General features: G+C 39.7%; 1 protein-coding gene across 2 annotated transcripts in view; it reads right to left on the bottom strand.

The window, feature by feature from the left end:
- LOC119719263 (cytochrome b561-like) overlaps positions 1-21,085 on the bottom strand; it is a 29,521-nt gene that overhangs the window by 7,577 nt on the left and 859 nt on the right. Inside the window, exons 1-2 of one of the 2 annotated variants that reach the window (XM_038188647.1) lie at positions 19,248-19,808; positions 18,404-18,504 (exon numbers count right to left, since the gene is read on the bottom strand). Coding sequence is in view for 1 of the 2 variants with exons in the window: in XM_038188644.1 (XP_038044572.1) it covers positions 18,404-18,504 (101 nt within the window). In the remaining variant the exon portion in view is untranslated. Of the gene's footprint in view, positions 1-18,403; positions 18,505-19,247; positions 19,809-21,085 lie in introns of those variants that run through there. The other variant, XM_038188644.1, reaches the window with a different exon arrangement.

Genomic DNA, 21,085 nt, shown 5'->3' with positions numbered 1-21,085 from the left:
CAATCGGGACACGTTACACAACGGTTATTTTTTCAAAAACGATACTTGCCACGTGGAGTATCTGCGGGTTTTCTCCACAGGGATTTGATTTATCACAAGGACAACGCTTTAGCATATACTCAGTATGAGAATTTATGTGTGCCTACAACTGCAGTGAACTTTTGACTTTTATTTGCTGACTTCGTTCTTATTCCTCCATGGTTTAAAGATAGTTGCCATGAAATTTTAGGAATAATTTTATAAAGATCATAAAGCAGAAGCTTCGATCGAGCGGTTGTAATTTTATTCAAAATGGCACGCTTATGTGTTTTGGTCCTTAATGATAAGATATACGGTAGCCTATAAGTATATAGTAGCAACAAAACTATAAATTTGAGGATCTGATTAGGCCTAAGAAAAAAAAATCTGTTTTCGAAATTGGACTCACCGCGATTCATTTCAAATTCCACGTTTGCCATCGTAAAAAAAAGCACACTGAGTGTCACTGCACTATTGTGGACAATATAACATAAATTTTGTGAGCCAACTGGTGTTTAGTCACACTTTTTATGCACTATAATTGCATGGGGAAAACTTTGACCCCTGCCGCACGTGTTTGCTCAACATTGATATGTAACCGTTATAAAAGAATGCTGTAATCTTAATTCCTTATAGATTAATCCTGATCTTGGTTCACAGGATATCCGAACGGATATAGTCAAACTGTATAAGGGGACTTATTAGATGTTCAAAAGAACGGTGTGACCACTCCATATTTTTATTTTATTTTTCAAGATCAGCATCCGATTTTTTCCCCAAGATTTCTCTTGTATGCCTATATTTCTGCATGTGTACAGGCTATATAATTTACATCATGTTGGTTTATAGCTCCGTGATGTAGCTGTATTTTGCCCGAAATTGTTTTAATAAACTCCGAGTGTTAAGGGTAAAAGTACACCCGGGAGCAATCTCATTACGCCAGCACCTGTCCCGTGGATGTCCATGCCAAACACACAAGCGGCGAAGTTAGTGTGATGGACAGAAATGATCGCGCCTCCCAAAACAAAAATGATGCATGGGTTTCACACCATCCCATCCCCCATCCACACTTCGCATCACTGCATCATCATAAAAAGCCTGTATAAGGATACAATATTTTCGTCCTCTGCACGTTCGGCAGACGTGCTGTGACAAAATGTCAAGCATTTTATGTCGGCATGATTGCACTCTACCCAATTTGTTTGAGTGAGAAAACCCCTGCTCAAAACGCCTGTACAAGAATTAATGCAGATTCAGATTGGTTCCCCCTTTCAAATCGTACAAACTCGTTCGTATAGCAATTTAGCAGTCTTCTCTGATATCATACACCATTCGATCACATTGCCGCATTTCCCCCTTTTTCAGCAGCGTCGGCAATGAGAGTACAGCAGCTCTGCATTGCAGGGAGAGAAACTGTGTTGGGCACTACGAAAACTTATGTAGGACGAGCCATTCAAATTCCCTTCCATAGTCTATGGAAGCTTTGCTCAGCAAGGGTCTATGATATGCGAGCAGATTCGGCGATTACTTAAGCCAAAACAAGACAGCGTCTTGATCTCCATATAATCTTACTTCCCAGCGGACGCCTTCTATCTTCCGTAACCCTTTGTTGTATCACAAAAACATGGCAGCCATATTGACCAATCAAAAGCTCTGTCCACATTTCTGATGGAAATTTCGTCACGATGTTTAAAAGGTGACTCCGATTGGCTGGCGTGCGGGGCCTTGCACAAAAAGTTGCATGCTATGGGGTAAATGAGACGTGCCATCATGTGGCCATGCACACGTGCATGTCTGATACTCAGACGTCCGACTATTCCATATACCCAGCAAACGCCTGAAGTCCATTTAGCACTTTATTTACAAGCCATCTTCAATATCTACCTCCATTCAATCACCTTTAAAAAACCTTTCCCGCCTCCGCCTTTTTGCCAGCAGCTCTTGGGTAACAAGAAGGGTACCGTACAGCAACATCCGATTGTCAGAAAAACTTGTACTATATTCAGGGTGCCTAAAAAAAAACGAACCCTCAAAACCCCCTTTTTTCACAGCTTTTTAAAAAAATCCATCGCAAATATCGACACACATGTATAGAGTATATTTCATCAGCTTTTCAACACCGAAAACATCTTTCCAATCGGGTATATATTTATTGAGTTATGGCCAATTGAATTCGAGTAAAGCTTTTAAATGTTGTTCACGGCGACTGATATTTCGACTGCCGCAACATGAATACGGACTAAAACTAGCTACCCAATAGAGGCAGCGCAGCACAGTAACATCTTAGACGTTAGCCAAACAGTCCTTTTCAGGACTACCATTATTTCTAAATGACCATTTTTGAAAAATGACAGACAGACAGATTAAAATATAAAAGAAAGCAAAACTACCCTCACCCTAAAGCCGTTACATTCATAGCAAATGACAATTGAGACCGTTGACAGATTGAAAACCAGCACTTATTTTGAATTGGCCATTACTTAATAAATATTTACTCGATTGGCAAGATGTTTTCGTTGGTGAAGCTTTGTTTCGATGTTTGCGAGGTATTTTTAGAAGCTGTGAAAAAGAGGGGTTTTGAGGGTTTGGGTGGGTTTTTTTTGGAGACACCCTGTAGCCTTTGTATGTGAAGGATGGAAGGTATTAAATTTATAGATTGGATCCTGCACGGCTACATACACCCACTCTTGCGGCGTACGCTTAATGTTGGAAGAGAAGTGGAGCAGTGTTTTCAAAACGACCAAACCATCTACTACCTTGAAGAAAAAATCTATTCTATAGACAGGAGCATCTCAATTGTCTAGGAACGGAAACGATTAATTTGCGCAGAGCGGGTGGGTGGTTGATGCTATGGTTAATCAGTGAGAGAAAACCTTCCTTATGATCAGGGACAGGCTGCATGAACGACAAGTACTTCATCCTTGTAACCCACGCACTGAGAAAAACATCTTTCTTTTTTTTAAGCGGCAAAACGGCAGCCTCAGGCTTATACGATCCTGATGAGAATTTTTTTTCTCGCTATCGAGACGAGTTTATTTTTCGGATATGTTTGCGCGAGAGGGATATGAGTCATATTCCCCACACAGCGATATTCAGGGTAAATACATCTAAAGTTACGTCTATATAGTCGTCATTGATTTTCTTGTTTGCCCGAAAATGCATTTTCTCTGAATAGCTGAGATTTGATTTGACAGTTTACAATGCGATATCTGCGAAGTTTATTCATTTAGACAGTGCCTCCAATGCCCCCATCCAGGAAAATTTAAGTCATATCTGATTACACATTACACATGCATTTTAGGCAAGACGTCAAAAGCATCGCGTCTAGACACATACATTACCCACCGGTCATGTTCCGATGTTCATAAGTTCTCCCCAACCGTGAAATTGACACTAGCAGCAAAACGGAAGATGGCAAATCCATTTACGTCAATTTTCTAAAATGCCAACCATGGTAGATTTTTTTATCGCGTCCGAAGATGGCTGGGAATGTTAAGCGCCGATCGCGGCGTGTAAACACGAAGCATGAAGCACTTTCTGCCCCGATCTCATTAGCTATCATGTAAAACAGGCCTTTTGGAAGATGGTTTGGCGCGATAGCTTCACGTATATATACGCACGTACGCCTCATGTGTTTTGTTGAAGTGGAGTGCTTGAGATTCATATATGAACCGTTTAAAGAGGCTAGCTCGTCGATAATTTGGAATTCACTGAGTATACAGAGCCCTCTTGCGATATGAAATCTATTGAAGTTGGCGACGGTTAGGCCTACATGCACGACCAGTGGCGTAGCCAGCGGGGGGGGGGGGGGGGGTTACCCCCCCCCCCCCCCGCCCAATATTATGTAAAGATTGGGGGGGGGGGGGTAGTACCCCCCCCCGCCCAATATTATGTAAAGATTGTCCTTTTCCATTCAATTGCCCTTTTTCGCAAGTGTTTAAGCCCCCACCCCACCCCCACCCCAATATTATTTAACAAGTGCCCTTGTTACCAACAAAAAATGAGTGCCTTTTTTAACTAGCGGCCGTAACGAGTGCCTTTGGGGGAATTTCGCGCTTGCCTCCCTGAAAAAACATAAGTGTGTATGATCGTCCGCTTTGAACAGCGCCCTCATTGAAAGATGGTACCAGCCCCCCCCCCCCCCCCCCCCCCCCATTCATCAGACCCAGGCTCTTATTCTGAGAAAACCAGAGGCCAATAAATGTAATTTCCTCACGTCCCGCGAACACATACATGCTTTCTTTTAATATTCGGTTGTTTCCCTTCACCGTAAGGGCAAAACCAAATATTAAAATGTACATCCTCCTGAAGCAAGCGAGCTCCCATCAATATACGAATGTGTTTTGATACCGATATAGCCCCAGGCTGGCCGATGTAAAGGTACCCACTTTCAACAATTCACACAGAAACAATTTTATTAACTTGTTGCCTGAACTGATTCTGCCAGACCGCCTCCCAGGAAGTGCTCTTCCTACCTGAAGAAGCAGATGGATATTGTGGGTAATTGATTATAACCAAGATCAAAACAATTGATTTCCTCTACCCATAGGCAACGCACGCTCTCGCGAATTAGGTGTATAAGGCTTAAACATAGAGTTAAGTTTATAGTTGCAAGGATGCAAGTTACATATCGTTAAAAGTGCCATACCGTAATGATTTATCACAATCCCCAAACTTGTTGGGCTTCGAACTTCGATCTTTATTATATTCCCGACGACAAGTACATCACACAAGTGAAAACTTTGAGAAACTCAACAGGCTGTTTCCAGGTTCCAGAGCCATCACTAATTTTAGGCAGAAGTTGCATGTAGCAATCAACTGTATCCATCACCACTATGCTTTGCAGTATAACAAATGTTTTATGACTTTTTGTCTGGCTTTCTTTCAGTCCGAACCTAAGAAGTTTCAACAAATGCACTGATACGTGTGGGTTTTTTGGTATATCAGGTTCGCACGACTGTCCGGTTCCTTTAATATTGGAACAAATCCAAGACCCACAGACAGCCGCTTTCGTGGATGAGAGACAGGTCTAGAGCCTGCCCGGAGATTGAAAACAAAGGCTGTTTGCTTATCGGGAGATCTTATTGATGCAGGACCGTCTGACGGGCCTCGGCACTGACACTGAAGGATTGACCCTACTTTAACGTGGCGGAGGGATACATCCACGGGGGAGCAACAATGGACGTAGCAAGTTGGGGCGTAGTCACAGTGGTGTATAGCCAAAGGGATCTGAGGGCACGTGACACCCCTTCCCCCCCCCCAATAGTCATCGAATTTACTGAACATTAAACAAAGTGTTCACGAACATCATGTTTGTGCACAATTTTTTTTCACTCCTCACCATTTTTTCCCGATGATTCCCCTCTTGAATATAATTTTTAAATTAAGGTTGACCCGACACCTGCTGAAGAAGTGCTGGAAGAACTTGGTGTGGCTTGCAGACTATTCGCTTGTAGTTACTTCGCAAGAAATCACGTCATACTGACGTGTACACGTACATTATGACATATTCCTGCTTGGAAATTTGGTATAATCGAATATTCGATCGAATGGAATGTCGAATATTCAAATATTCAATTATTCGAATTGACTCAACCCTACATTGTATTTAGCCTGTACAGGGTGAGTAAAAAAACAAGCGAAACCTAAATGGCAGGACCAATTTTTGAATGAAGTTTTGCCTGTAGCACTTTCAAAATCTAGGATATGAAGCCCAATCAATGAGCTTTCTTTTAGTACAAAAATCATTCAAATCACTCATGTACTTTTCAAGTTACGGAATTTGAACACAAACACCGTTTTAAAGTTCTGTCCACGGATCACGAAAAAAAGGAAGTGTTTTTTTAGGAAAACAAAAACAATGCACATGCATACCTATGAGATTTTTTTTCGTTTTGCTGAAAGAACACTTACTTTTTTGTGTGATCCGTGGACATCAGAACTGATGAAAACGGTGTTTGTGTTCAACTTCCGTAACTTGAAAAGCACATAATAGATTTGAATGATTCTTGCACTAAAAGAAAGCTTAACGACTGAGCTGTCATATCCTAGATTTTGAAAGTGCTACAGGCAAAACTTCATTCAAAAAATCCTGCCATTTTGGATCTCATTTTTTTTTTACTCACCCTGTATATCCTAGACCCACGCAAAAACAAAATCCTACAGCTAGGCCTATGGCATGCACCACTGGTCAACTAATACACCCTCATACGAAATGATAGGATTTCACCTCATCATTTCCAATTTCAAGCCCCGCTTGTCCCAAAACGCCACTGTCAATATGCCATTGTTTGGGCAGTTGATTAATAATCATCGAAACGCAGAGCCCCGAACAAGTGGCCATATACCCTTGAGTTTACACGAGAAGAACCGTGAGTGATTTGCCTGGTTCTGTAGTTAAAATGTTGGGGCTGTTCCCGTGCGATGGTAAACATGCGTAGAAGACCGTGCTGTTCCAATAGAATAGTCTAGCAAACCTTTCAATGCACGAATTAGGCCTATTATGCGCTATTAATGCACGTGAAGTTGGCGATATTCCAATTTTCTGATAATTAAATTTCAACATGACAATATTCTAAAAATGGAGTGACACATTACATGTAATTGAAACATCACGACATTGCGAGCCGACAGGTCATCCTATTAATGATTAGCATGAAAATATCGTATTGCTTTTTTGTACTCTGAGGACAATCCGTTTTGTTAGAGAAACAAAAGAATGGTCATGTTTACACATTGAAATGAATATAATCATTGCAGTCTATAATAATCTCTATATAACCTGGATTATTCTGACAGAGAGTTCAATCTGTATGATAAGGCTTTTCTGAAGGTGGTGAATGGCCATCGACGAAACTCTACCGAACTCGACAGATTTTTTTGACGGATTTTGTCCATGGTGTGCATCATCGATCACGCCCCAAGAAACGTTCCGTTATATTTCACAAGGGACAAAGACGCGCCACCTGGCCAATAAATCACGCCTGATGCATGCGATTGGAACTGTTATATGCAATAGGATCATTTGTTTCCATGCATTTTGTTCGTTTCCAATAATAACACCACTCAAAACCTAACCCGTTGGAGTTTCAGCTCTTGCAGTGGATATCACACTCTTCGGGAAAACGGTGGGGAAAAACCACGCACAACCTTTTGATCAAGAAACACAATTTCGTTAACAGTACTCTATATTTCCCCCAAAAAAATCAGTCATTGACTGATCATTGGAAATCATCTATATTTCCTGATTTCTTCTAAATGACAGCAATCTAGATGGACTAATTTCACTGGGTGTTTAGTACCATTACGATCTTTAATCCAAGTAAAGCTTTTTGATAATAATTCGGTAAATTACTTTTGGGATAATTGCAAATTTCCCGTGAAGTACGTTGTGTTGTGTCTTGTCACTCCTCTGCGAACAATGAACAAGATGGGAGGAGGCAGCTGCCCGGAAACTAGATCTTTAACGTTATTTTACGACTTGGGTGAGAGGTGAATGATGCAGTTTACTCGCTGGAGCTTGGCTAATTCAACATCAGTCGCTCTATGGGAACTGAGGCGGTGTCGATGATGAGGAAATGAGTTGCTATAGAGTGTTGTGATTGCTGTCGTACACTGCAGCAGGTGACAAAACTGGTCTGGTATATCAGACATCAACTGATAATGTGCGTCGCAACATAATTGTGATAGAACAGTGGTGGCAATTTGGTACCGATTGTTGCGTATCTGATGTCGGCAGCTCCCAGCTAGCTTTGAAGCGTGACCCACTTAGATCTAGTCTGAGGATCAGCCATTCAAGTGTGCAGAGCCACGGCCAAACGTCTGGTGTATCCCAACATGCAAATTGTATGCGACCCCACGCGCCAGCCAATCGGAGTCGACTTTTTAAAAAAAAATGTGACGTCATTTCGATCAGAAATGTGGACTAAGTTGTTGATTGGTCAATTTGGATGTCATGTGTTTGTAATACAACAACGGCTTACCGAGGACTTATAGAAGGCGCCCTCTGAATGGTCAGAATCCCGATGTCTTGTTTTGCATAATTAATCGCCGAATCTGCTCACATATTATAGACCCTTGCTGTGCAAAAGTCTATTCCATAGACTAAGTTAGATCGAGCTGCTAAGGGAAATATTTCTGCTTTTGAATAAATTACATGCGCACTGTTACTACTTTCTGAAACATTGTCTTTTAAATGTACGTTCGCAGATAATTATTCTTAACTTGTACTCTATCTGCAAAATGTAAATGTGATCATTTGGAATATATTCTGACAGATGAAAATTATACGGCGTTGTTTGAAAAAAAAAGAATCAATTTGTACCTAATTTGTGTAAATTATATATATATATATATTTTTAATTTTGGGCGTTTAATGCATTAGAAAAATGACTTATAACAATAAGGCCAGGGTTTTTTTTCGAGATAACCTTCAATTACTGTGTTCAACACAGGCCGTCGTCAGCCTAGAGTTTTAATTTTACGATTGATACCTCAAAAGACCGTGGTTCATTTGATTAAAGAACGCTGTTCCCTTCGTGCAAAGCCCACGCAATATCTTTTTTGGCGGATTCGCCACTGTAATCTTCGAAGGAGATACTGCTACCTCCTATAATTCCTCGTCCATTAAGCAAAATAGCATCGCCGAGGGAAGTAATGACGTCAATATGACGTCATTCAAGCATTATTAGTCTTCGTCTCAGACACAGCGTGACATGATATCGTGCAGCCCTGAAAGGTGACCGCGCGCTGTTGTATATAGAGCCATAATTCGGCTAGTCTGCTCTTTATGTAAATTGACGTACGGCACTAAAATGTCTGTGTTTTTTCATTTTCCATTTATAAGGATTTTTTGGATTATTGCAATAATGAGTATTTACCATTATATTTAACAAAAAAAATGCCAGACTGCTCTTTATGCCTTCACCCGTACATAGTTACTTTATTTCATCCATTATATTTAATTTCATTCTCCTTTACATTCAGTTTTGATCAAAAACATGAAACCCGTCTTTTTTACTTCTTCATGCTCCATCGATTTAGGCAGTATCCTGTCTAGATAAGTTATATAGCTACGTAAAACTCTACATCGATCGCCTGATCAATGCACGCGCGCACATTTTAACGTTACGTTGGAATGTTGAATGGTTTGTTAAAAACCTGTGTGTATATATAGGAGATAGAATTTAAGGTTGATTTTTGTGGTTTATATCAACATTTCCAGCAAATAAATGCAGATGTGAACATCATTATTTTAACAAGTCAATTTTAAAACGTACTTATTGAAAAAGTATTATTTTTTTTTAAGCCTTAACCCATTCGTGATGCAACACTGAAACATTTGCCATTTTTCAAAAAAACGTGATCGGTGAATTTCTATGTTTTGGATATCAGATTAAAGCCGAGAGTTAATCTTTCTTTTAAATACTGAACAATTCATGAAAACAGCACATTGGGTTGCTGAGAAAAAGCCAATTATGTGAAAGAAGTGATTGTTCATCCTTTCCAAAGGGCTTCAAACAGTGAAACATTGTTACTGTAAGCCCACTGTGCAATTATCTTTCGTTTTTGCAATTTCCTTAACAATATGACATATTTATGATGCTGAAAAGGTTTAAAATAGAACTAAAAAGGATAAGATACCTGTTCAGGTGGAAAATAAATGGCATTTCCATCAAATTAATTTGTACTCTTGGCATCTTATGTGCCGTGTTGTTTGTAAGGATTAGGACACAATGCGCCACATGTATTTCATGCACAAATAGGTACAGGGTAAATCCCTTAACTGTGGTAATGTCATTGGAATGGACCAAAAATGAGTTGTGTTACATAATTGGCATTTTCTCAGCAACCCAATGTGCTGTTTCAAGAATTGTTTTCAGTATTTCAAAGAAAAAGCTCTCAGCTTTAATCCGATATCCTAAACAAAGATAACGTTTTTGAAAAAAAAGGCAAATATGTTAGGGTTGCATTTTTTTGGGGTCACATGAAGTACATGTATACCTTTAATTCACCCCTATACCTCACGCGTGAAGCAAATGAAATTGCGAAGCATCCCCCATCATCGTATATAGAAATTAACGTGTGTCGTTCCGATGCGATAAGATTACATTTAAGTATAGCCTCGGGTACCAGCCGTCGTTAGAAAGGAGTATTGACTGCCGAGTGCTTTTGCCCTATGGCGTTAAGCAAAGGAAACAACAACGCAGCCTGGTTTTGAGGTAAAAGTGAGCGGGTCAATGCGAGTTAAATCCGCCGACGTAATTTGCTGGCTGAAATGCTAATAAAATGTGATACCGTTCAATTTGTATGAAGGGTAAGAATTAGGCTAATCTGGACATCAAGGCGAGCGACGTTATTTTCTTACTAGAAAAGAGGATTTAGCCTAAATGAAAAGAGATTCAATATATAAAGCAAAGATTGACATATACAGGGTGAGGCCAAAATAAAGAAACACAAATGTCGGGACTATTGTATTAGTGAAGTTCTTCATGTAGCACTTCCAAAATCTAGGATATAAAAGCCAAATTCATAAACTTTCTTTTAGTACAAGAATCATTCAAAGCATTAATGTACTTTTCAAGTTACGGAATTTTAAACACAATCACCGTTTTAAAGTTCTGTCCACGGATCACAAAAAAAAAAGGTGTGCGTTCTCTCAGCAAAACGAAAACAATTCACACACATCCCTATGTGATTTGTTTTCGTTTTGCTGAAAGAACAATGAACATTTTTGTGATCCGTGGATAGAACCTTAAAACAGTGGTTGTTTAATGTCAATACACGAGTTATTCGCTCGATCTTTAATAATACCATCGTATTTATATCATTTCAATTCGCTCCGGCACCGTATGTCTGGTTCTGACAGATTAACATATAAATCTACCACAATCGGTTATGTCAATATGTATTTACGCTTGTGTGAGCTGTACATGAGCCCCATATCGTGTTCACAATTGCAAAAAAACTTCCATTAATTATGTATTTCCAATTCCCCTGCGCTAGATGATTCATACATAAATTACTTTATTACTCAAGATCGCCTAATTGAACAACCAACAGACAAGCACCACTTTAAACACAGTACAATGTTCAGCACTCATATAACGAATCATTCCATGTATAAGTCTGGTGGTCTACACTTTACGTGGTTAATCATTACCCGGAAAGGACTAGGATAACGAGTCTAATTGCTACGCGAGGCGTCTGAATTTCGTTATTAATTACACTTCTTTTCTGAAGTGCCGGTTGCTCTCAAATCGCACTCTTGCTCCGCAGGCTTTGGGTGGCCAGCGTAGCGGAACTACATCTTGCCATATCTGATCGATTGGCATTTTGCGACGCGTCGAGAACAGGCACACTCTCAGTGGAATTCCAAATGTCCATTTTTCGGCATTTTGATGGTTCTCCGTGAATAATATGGTTATTCGCGGCACATCAAGGCGCGCGCGTGGCCCTTACAAGGGTTTTAGGCAGGAAAGAGCACAAAGTCGTGTTCACTATACTCATGAGGACCGGCCCCTTCATTCCTTTTGTTCCCTTTTGTTTGTACTTCAAATTTTTCTCGACAGCTCCCATAAGGTTTGTGCACGAAATTCTTTTCTGAATGTTACAAGGGCCTTGAGAGTTCTAATTGAGTTTAGTAATTGACTCGGCTCCACAGAAGAAAAAAAAATTGATAATTTGTTGGCAAGAGACAGGTGTTTGCCATAGGAAATGGCAATGATCAATGCAATTTATTTCATTTGACAATTTACATTAAGAATGTTCAATCAGTGACATTCTAACCTCGGGTAGTAAGATATAATTTCTTTGCAGGGAGAGGTGTTTGCCCTGTCTAATAGAAACGACCATGATCAACAAAACATAATTGTGTTTGGCAATTTATATCAAGCATCGAGCATGAAAGTTCGTTTCCAGTCCCATTTTTATATAAAGTAAATAGAACATACCTTTTTGGGACTTGAGTAACAGACCTCGTATCAGGAGCTTGCGACACCATCACGGGTGTCTTCTATTCACTTTATATAAAGAATGTTATCAGAGATATCGTTAAGTAATACAGAGGCAGGCGTGACGAGCGTGCCACGAGAGATTATGCTCTGGAGGTTCTCTTCATGTTTTCCTCACATTTACTCTCTATTTTAAACCAAGCATATTTGTTTATCTTCGAAAATATCTCGTTTTGTTTCTCCGAGACAAGATCGATAAGTAGGTGACTCCCTTGCCCTCTGTCTCTTTACCAATATTATTATGATTTCCCATGACGCAGATAGTTTATGCATTGATATAATGTATTTAAGGACTACTACTGGGGTTTAAGTAACCGCGTTATACTAGTGCATTTCAAGATATATAATTCAAATCTTCTCCCTCCCATTTACGTTCTTTTTAATGTTTAAACAAGCCTCATTCATATACAGATGATGGCTGACTTCGGCGGAAAACAAGTCAAAAATATTGCCAACAATTTGATATACATATATCGGTGACTTCAATCATTACAACTGGAGCATTCGCATTTTGCGAAATGGCTTTGGATTTCGAAACCTGGATCTGGATTAAAAGCCCATTATACATGTACATGTACATATTTTCTAATGGTTTTTTTTGTTGTTGAAATAACATAGAATTCGATACCAACATTTCCTGTGAGCTATAACACTAAAGCTTTCTATTAATATTAGATGGCCAGAAATTACGCTTACCTGGGGAAAAAAATCAAACTTTAATTCAGTTCAGTGAAAAAAAGAAGAAGACTATTATCATGGTCTCTATATTAATTGGTGTTGCTTACGGCAATGATGTTCTGTGATAATATACTTCGGTGTGCCTTATGTGTTTAAAATTTGTCACTTACAAAAACCACGTGTCCCAATTCTATAGACTATCGGAAGGTTTACTGAATGGCACAAAGCTTTCCACAAATAGCATCTTCCTACGATGGATCGGGGCGTATAATCCCCCACCATATGGCAAGGAGACAACGTCTAGGCGTGTGGAGGAAATTTTTTTTGGTCTTTAAAGGGAATATACAACATTTGCAAACATCGAAAAATAAAACTACCAAGTTTTTGCGAAATACCTTAATAGGATGTTGGTAAATGACAGTCTAAAGCATCCTGTAAAATTATGGCACCTGGTATACTGTCATTTTCAAGAAAAGTGGTATTTTTGTATCAATTTCCAACGCTGATCGGCCGATCAGCGTTGGAAACAACTGGCTTTTTTTCAAATACTGGCCCCAATTGACCATTGCACTTGTTTGCAATCGATTACAAACCTATGAACGGGTACGAGCCAGCTAGACTGGTTCCCTGACCTTACAATTCCCTAATGTATGTAAACTGCTCTGTTTCTTCTTTTATGGAGTCAGGGAACCAGACTACAGGAAAATGATCGTTTTTCTTGGTTTTTATAGCATTTTCGAACCCAAAACCTCCAAAAAGTCAGTGTAACTATATTTGCTTTATATTTCCAACCCCCCAATTCCATCTATTTCTGAAAATTACAGCAAAAGCAAATGATGTATATTCCCTTTAAAATGAACACGTACTGCACGTCCTCCGTGTGAATGCACATAAAATTGAACAAAATTTGGCATATTTGGTGCTGTGTCACAATATTATCATATACAGGGCGAGTAAAGAAAAAAAGGAAACCCAAATGTCGGAACCATTGTTTAAGTGAAGTTCTGCATGTAGCACTTTCAAAATCTAGAATAATTATAAAAGCCCAATTCATAAGCTTTCTTTTAGTACAAAAATCATTCAAATCACTCATGTACTTTTCAAGTTATGGAATTTTAAACACAACCACCGTTTTAAAGTTCTGTCCACGGATCACACAAAAAAAACGTGCGTTCTTTCAGCAAAACGAAAACAATTCACACACATACGTATGTGATTTGTTTTCGTTTTGCTGAAAGAACACTTTCTTATTCTTTTACTCACCCTGTAGTATCGAATCAGCATTCATTTGACGTATTTTATTCTGTATACCGAAGATCATTTTTGCTATTCGATTGAGTGAGGCAAACGAGCGTGTTTTTCGGCACCTACTTGTTGAAACTACCCTTTTAAAACAAAACGTATCATAACGAATTCTTGAATTTATGAATACCAAGTGACAATCACACCAAACTTCATCAACATTTTGAATGAATTATGTACTCACACCCATACGGACAGGTGGTATTCTTGCAGCATTCACTGCCCTCGTGAATTAAAGAGGGTAAAAAACAAAACACAATAATTGACTTGTATCAAACATCGACGAGCCATAACTCATTAATGTTAATGGCTTTATACATTTCTAAACAAGCAAGCAGACACTTGGTCCAGATGTCGAGAACATCGGATACGCTGAGTTGGCAGTGATGATGCAAAATATGCGTATCAATTTGTATGGCGTTCCTATGCTTAATTCAAACAATGTGACTTTAATGGAGGACTCCTGTTTTTCAACTAGACTGCTTAATTTACGACAGCTTATTGTTTCAATAAGATGGAAACTAGTTACCAGACCTACTTGTTTACGAAATGATATTACATTTCAGCAGTAATATTCGGCGTGGAAAGCATATGGACTGCAGTCCCCGGATATCAAAACTGCTCGTAATCATTTGGGTGGACAATTCTTCACATAGAAGCCATATCTTTACCGTAGCTGTCATGCTTTAGTAAGCCTATTCCATCAAAAATCAAAAAGGCTGGATATGGTAAATATTTAACAAGTCTTCATAATATGCATGCAGTAAAAGATTACATCGGAATGTTTCAGACATTGTTAATTTTTCACTTCCTTGCTATCACGTTATTCAATACTTGAACCTTGGTCTCTTATATTTCGTCTACCGCATCTTGGGAAATCATCTAAATTTGCAACTTAATGTAGGCGACTGGTGCGGGTTTTCAGCAGACATCTCCGTAATGCAGCCATCAAGACCCTCGCCAGATATCACGTTGCAGTTAACCGTTCTTCTCTACTGTTCGGTTACCATGACAACCCTAATTGTATTCAAGGCACGGTCGCTACGCGGCTTATATATCCCCGACTCGGAGAGAACAGGCCAACGAGTCCTCCATTAGCCGCATGCGTTCTGTCAACACATTACGCTCATCATTACATTATGTTCTAGAAAGGATGCTGTAACAGCTGTTCATTAAGCTCTTCCGCTCAAAAACATTTTTAGCCTACAATAACGGTGAACATAAGAACCGAGGATGTAAAAGGTTCATTTGTAATCTAGAGTAAGTGGTTGATGGTGCACTTGTTGTTATAAATAGATGAAACGCAGAAGGCTTGAGTAAAACATTTACCAGACAATATGTTGTTACTTGTATAGAAGTACCATTTTGAGGTTGTAGAAAAAGGTTGCCAGACTCAAACGCATGTATTTTATTTTCGCTTGTTGGTCTAAATTTAGGCCCAAATTAACATGGCCATATGGTAGGTTCTTTTGCAGGTACGTACAATGTATTTGCACTGAAATCAAGCACAAAGCATTTATGTCTTCAACCAAATAAGAAAATACTTGCTAAACTTTAAAAATCCTATCAAGAATTGACTTGATCGTTTCCCTACACTGGTAAATGTAATACATGTTTGCCTCGGTATTAATGTTGTATACCGAGCAAGCATCAATGCGTACATAATAACAGACTTTATTCATGAGTCGGCCGAGACATATTAAAAAATTGAAAGCTCGGGAAACACTTCGTTCATGGAACTTGCGAGTAGAGATGTAAAATGAAATGAAAGCTCATTACAGACTAATACCAGTGTGCCCTAATGCATAATTTAAAATGTGTGATTAAACATACCCTAATGTTTTAAGTCACAGTTATAAACAACACTTGAAAGCGAGGCTTGGAACGCACTCCAATCATAAAATGGTCTGGTACCATCCCATTCACCAGTTTACAATTTATAAAATAGATTCAGGGAGCACGATCGGCGGATCGGGAAAAAAAGGCTTCCTCGTGAAAAAAAATGTTCCATTCGTGTATTTTTTTGCAAGGACAGGCCACTCTCTTTAACTGTTAGCCAATTACACTAAATAGCTTAATCTTTTGTATACGTGCGTGTGTGTGTGTGTTTGCACAAAGAGTAGTGATTTTCGTAATTCTGCCTTTTAAGTTTTTTTCCGATTATGCGATTAGATGTACATGAATAGAAATCCGTATGACACATACGGTTCATCGTCTTAATGTTATGTTAAACTCTCTGACTCCCTTTATAGTTATATACGACTGGGAGTGATTATATCATCAGCTATTAAGACAATTTCGAATTCCTAATGGTGTTTTCCCAAAGCCAATAAAGTGGTCTCTGAACCATTATGAAAATACCATCAATTACTAATTGTGTTTGTCCTTTGCGGGGCGTATTAATTTCTACTCCCGGTCCCACAAGCATTAGCCGCTCTCTATTGAATCTCATTAACAGCCAATCCAGTCATGTGCGATATCGATGCTATGGTGAATCACGGAGGACATGGCTGAACCTATTCATAGGAGGACCGCGTGGAAGCATTCAGTTGGTTTAAAGACCCATTATACCTCCGTGAGTTGGACGATGGTGGCGCTATAGGCCGATGAAAAAGATTATGCAACCTTAGTCCCAGGGCCCATTTCATGTCAACTTCAGTTTCAATATTAGACAGCACCAAATGGCAGCATACTGCTTGAACGCCACGGGAACGTGGTCGCAAATCGAAGACATTTCGCTGGTTGGCGCACTGTTTCGGGTGAGGCATGAATTGAAGATTTGACGGCCACCAGGGAAATACCGTCCAACGAGCAACTTCCCTGGTTGATGGACAGGTTGGAAGTTATGATCACGGCGAGCTCTAAATTAAAAACTTTTTGAAGAATCAACGAAATAATGGCACGAAGACTTATGACCCGGCAACAATTGACATTGCAGGAAATTGGAGTTTTCGAGACTTGTGTTCTACTGTATATGTGTCTCTTCATCCTTTGAGAGTGGAAGTCATACATCACTGTGACAGCACTCAGCTTTTGGCTTAATAATTGACCTATCGCTGTTTGCAAGTTAGCCACGCCCCTTAGACAATCCTATGGAGTGTTGTTCGTTAAGTTTTGTTTGTTTCAGAATTTGCGCGTTCCGCGTCCATATGTCATGTAAGTGGACATTTTGGACAACATTTCACAAGCTGCTTTGACGCGATTCTACCGCAACAGGTTAATTATTATGAGTCTGTTCAGTAAATGATGTTCCTATACCAAGTCACATTTGTCTCGCAGCAACGTATTGTCATTTAAAAGAACATAATTTGAGTACAAACCATCGATGACAGCTTGAAAGGCATGTCAATTGTTATGCATTCATGTTGTTATGCGTGGGCTGTCATTACGTGGCGCCGCTGTAACTCAAGTCCAAATGTACTGACACTAGCATGACAGCTGAACGTATGGCTCCTTCAAACTCAAAGATGGCGCCTTGAATTTCTATCATTCCTCATGCAATCAAGGTGTCGGTTTACTGACAACATTATAGACTCGACTTCGTGTTACGCCCCTGCGTAAGGCACCTCAACCTTCGCGCGCACTCTCAAATCGAATTTCCCCGACGGCGATTTCAATGGGAGGCTATAACATTGTTACATTCTGTACGGCCACGTCGTCGGCGTCAGCATCTCCGCTCCCGCGCAAATTAAACAGCCAATTAACGTCTGGCCTGACCTTCCCGGTGACGTAATCGAGTTAACGACTCAACAGCTAGCGTAGCTGTCATACTTAAAGGTCGCTTGTCTGTAAATTATGGCCCGTCGAGTCGAATGGACGGTATTCTTTTCACTGTGGGCGTGCATAATTCAGAGCGAGTCGTTGGTATACCTATGATCTTTTGAGTCTGCCCGCGGGAAGATTCGTCATGGAGCGGGCTACGCGGGAACTGATACACGATTGAAATTTATTTAACCTTGTCATAATACTCGTATAACGAGGGCTTAATTGTAAGAGTCAATTGTTTATGATGGAGTGTGTTGTTGCGGTACACAGAGGTGATAGTCATGAACAGCTTTCGTGCACCAAATCAACAGAGATCGAAGCAAATAATTTTGGAATTTACAGCTGAAACTCGAGGTTACTCGTATACAGCTTAAATTGCGAAGACCAGTTTTTCACACGATTATTAAATATGGATTACCTTAACAAATACTTAAATATGACTATACCTGCTGGTTGCTCTAGCTATCGTTGTATTATGCAGAGGGTATAGCATAATGTTTTACCCCTTGTAAATGACTGAGTGGATACGAATTGTTAATTAAAATAGGAAAAACTAATCTATTGTTCGTAATCATTATAAAAGCACCAAGCATTATCTCAATAATTGGTTGCTTGTACATTGGACTTACCGATGGAAAACCTGCTGAATAGATGAAAGCCAACCGTTTGTCTGGTGTCGTTTGGGAAAGAATGTAGTACCAGACGCCACTTCTTTGATTGTGTACAAAGTCTGTGGAGAGTCATAAACATTTTCATAAGTATTTCCTAAAAACAAATTGGAAATGTTTCTCAGTCCCAGGTTCTTGTATTTTCCAACATTTTTGCAATGACTGAACTTCATATATGAGATGATATATGATGAGAAAAGCGGCGTCAGGTTGCAACGTTCTTTCCATGGTTTGTATGTCAGTTCTCATTAATGAAATATTTAATTGCTTATCAACTGGTTTGCTATTTTTACAATTCCCAAGACGTTTCTAGGCGTGCATACCTTTACCTTTACCAATTTGCCCCAATCAATATAATTTAAGCAATTGTATGATATAAATATGCCCTGAAACCATCACACTTATCACACACGTGTTGAGCCACAATTTAACACATTATGGCCCCGTTTGCATAGGCATATTGCTCTTAACTTTACATGCAAGCTTAGAACACATGTACCAAATGTTGCAGATTTATAAGGCCCCTGTACAAAATTCCTACTCTGTTTTCACTGATAGACAAATCGGTGCTGATCATAGTCAGGAATAACCAATGTGAAATATACAGTCAGGAATAACCAATGTGAAATATACTGTGCATAGTCCTAATTTGTATGATGTTGAATCATTGATGCATCAACGATGGAGTCCGAATAGTATAATGCATGTATATTTCCCAGGCATAAAAGATAACTATCATGCTATGTGAATATAGGTACTTTAAGCTAAACGCTTCAATGAACGTGTACCAGACAAGGATACATACCTTTTACGCACAGGTTGTTTCACTGGTTGCAAAGCTCGTAGTTCCTCGCTCGATGGCGAGACAGACGTATCCAACCAAGCAAACCAGATGTTACATCCAGCACTGGGCGATAATAATGTTTAATGTATGGAGAGCTGTGTCACCATAGGGCCCCACTCCTCACCGCTGCTTCGTGCTTGCTATCTACCGTAGATAGTCCTTGGGCGATGAACGACAGCCGCGCATAGAGCTCGTATTGCTTTCGCGCCTCGCCAAATGCCCGTACCACGGTACAGTAGTAACGGATGCAAGCCTTCCTGAGCGCGGACTAGACGGTGTCCTGCGAGTACGAGTGTTCAATGGTGATGCACGCTGGGATGTGAGTCACATGACCTCCACACATGACACTATCAAATTGGCTGGCTGGATTATATATGCGATTTCCATGTCAATGAGCTTGCGTGTGGAGCTATTGAGGGAGCGCAGCGCACGGAGAGTTTGAGATCATTAAATCGCGTGTCTTGTAAAATGTGTAATTGCTAAGTCTATACATCGCGTTGGACGCTCATATCCGGTTTTTCACTCAAGCAAAGGTTGTTTTTTTTAGATAACATACGGAGCTACGAAGACGAGGGTGGGCACTTAAGGAACACGCTAAATTGACGGGGATAAACAGAAGGGGATTGGGCCCAACGACCGAGCAGAAATGAGATGAATTTTCAAGAGGGAGTGTTGTGGCGTTTCAGTGATGAATTGCAGGAGGGAAAAGATGATGATTCAGTCTCTTGAGTAATGGGAATTAATTAATCAGAAATGAGGTATTACGTCATCGTGTGTATTGTGAGGCAATAACAAGTACATCGAACATTCCACAATGTCATCTCGAATGTCGTCTCGATTTTCTTTCATAATTGTTCATGTTTTTCTTTGTTTATCTTGTCTCGTTCTTTTACTTCTCCTTTTACGTCTTTAAAGTTGTGTACGATTTTGTTTCAGTTCTTTTTATTGTCTTTTACGTATTTAAATTTGTGAATGATTTTTTTTCAGGTTTGCATTGCTTGAAGTGTTTTTTTCTCTTCATAAAAATCATAATATTTTATTTAATTTGGAAAAAACATCCGCCTAATCGCGTGTAAATAATTGTGAACTCACGTTGAAGAATGTATATATTAAAATAAATATCCACCCTATGACCTATTAATTAAGCACGCATGTTACTTTGATATAGTGCCTTTTTGTCCTTATGTGCGCCTGATTTCAATTGCACGAACTGATGCAGAATCGAGTCACTTAAATTCACAAGAGCCCACGTTAATGATTTTCCAAAGAGTAGATCATCAGGTTCTGGCACGAACGTCGCTCCCCATCAAGCCGTATCCCCAAGACGCCTCCATTATTTACGGCTTATTTTTCTTTCTCTCCTCGATGTGTTGGCTCTGTGCGATGAGGCGAGGCGGTGACCCGACCCGAGCTGTGATGAGCATGCTTAATGATTTCTACCGGGGAAGTGAAAGCCACAGAATGGTTTCCCCTCGCACGACGATTATGAAAAATATGCATTATTGTGTCACAGTATTGACCTATCGCCGTTTGCGAGTTAGCCACGCCCCTTAGACAACCATATGGAGTTTTTGTACATTAAGTTTTGTTGTCTCAGATTTTGCGCGTTCCGCGTCCATTTGTATATCATGCAATATTTCACAAGCTGCGTTGACGCGATTCTAACGCCATTCTACCGCGATAGGTCAATTGTATAAGGAATAGTAGGCCATATTTTATTCATGAGTCGTCCATATTTTATTCATGAGTTGGCCATATTAAACTGCAAGGTAAATTGTTCATTTTTGGAACATGCGAGT

Source organism: Patiria miniata, unplaced genomic scaffold, assembly GCF_015706575.1.
Source record: "Patiria miniata isolate m_02_andy unplaced genomic scaffold, ASM1570657v1 HiC_scaffold_8, whole genome shotgun sequence".
Taxonomy (NCBI): domain Eukaryota; kingdom Metazoa; phylum Echinodermata; class Asteroidea; order Valvatida; family Asterinidae; genus Patiria; species Patiria miniata.
Note: the sequence above shows the minus strand (reverse complement) of the source record. Positions and strands in the feature narration are given on the sequence as shown.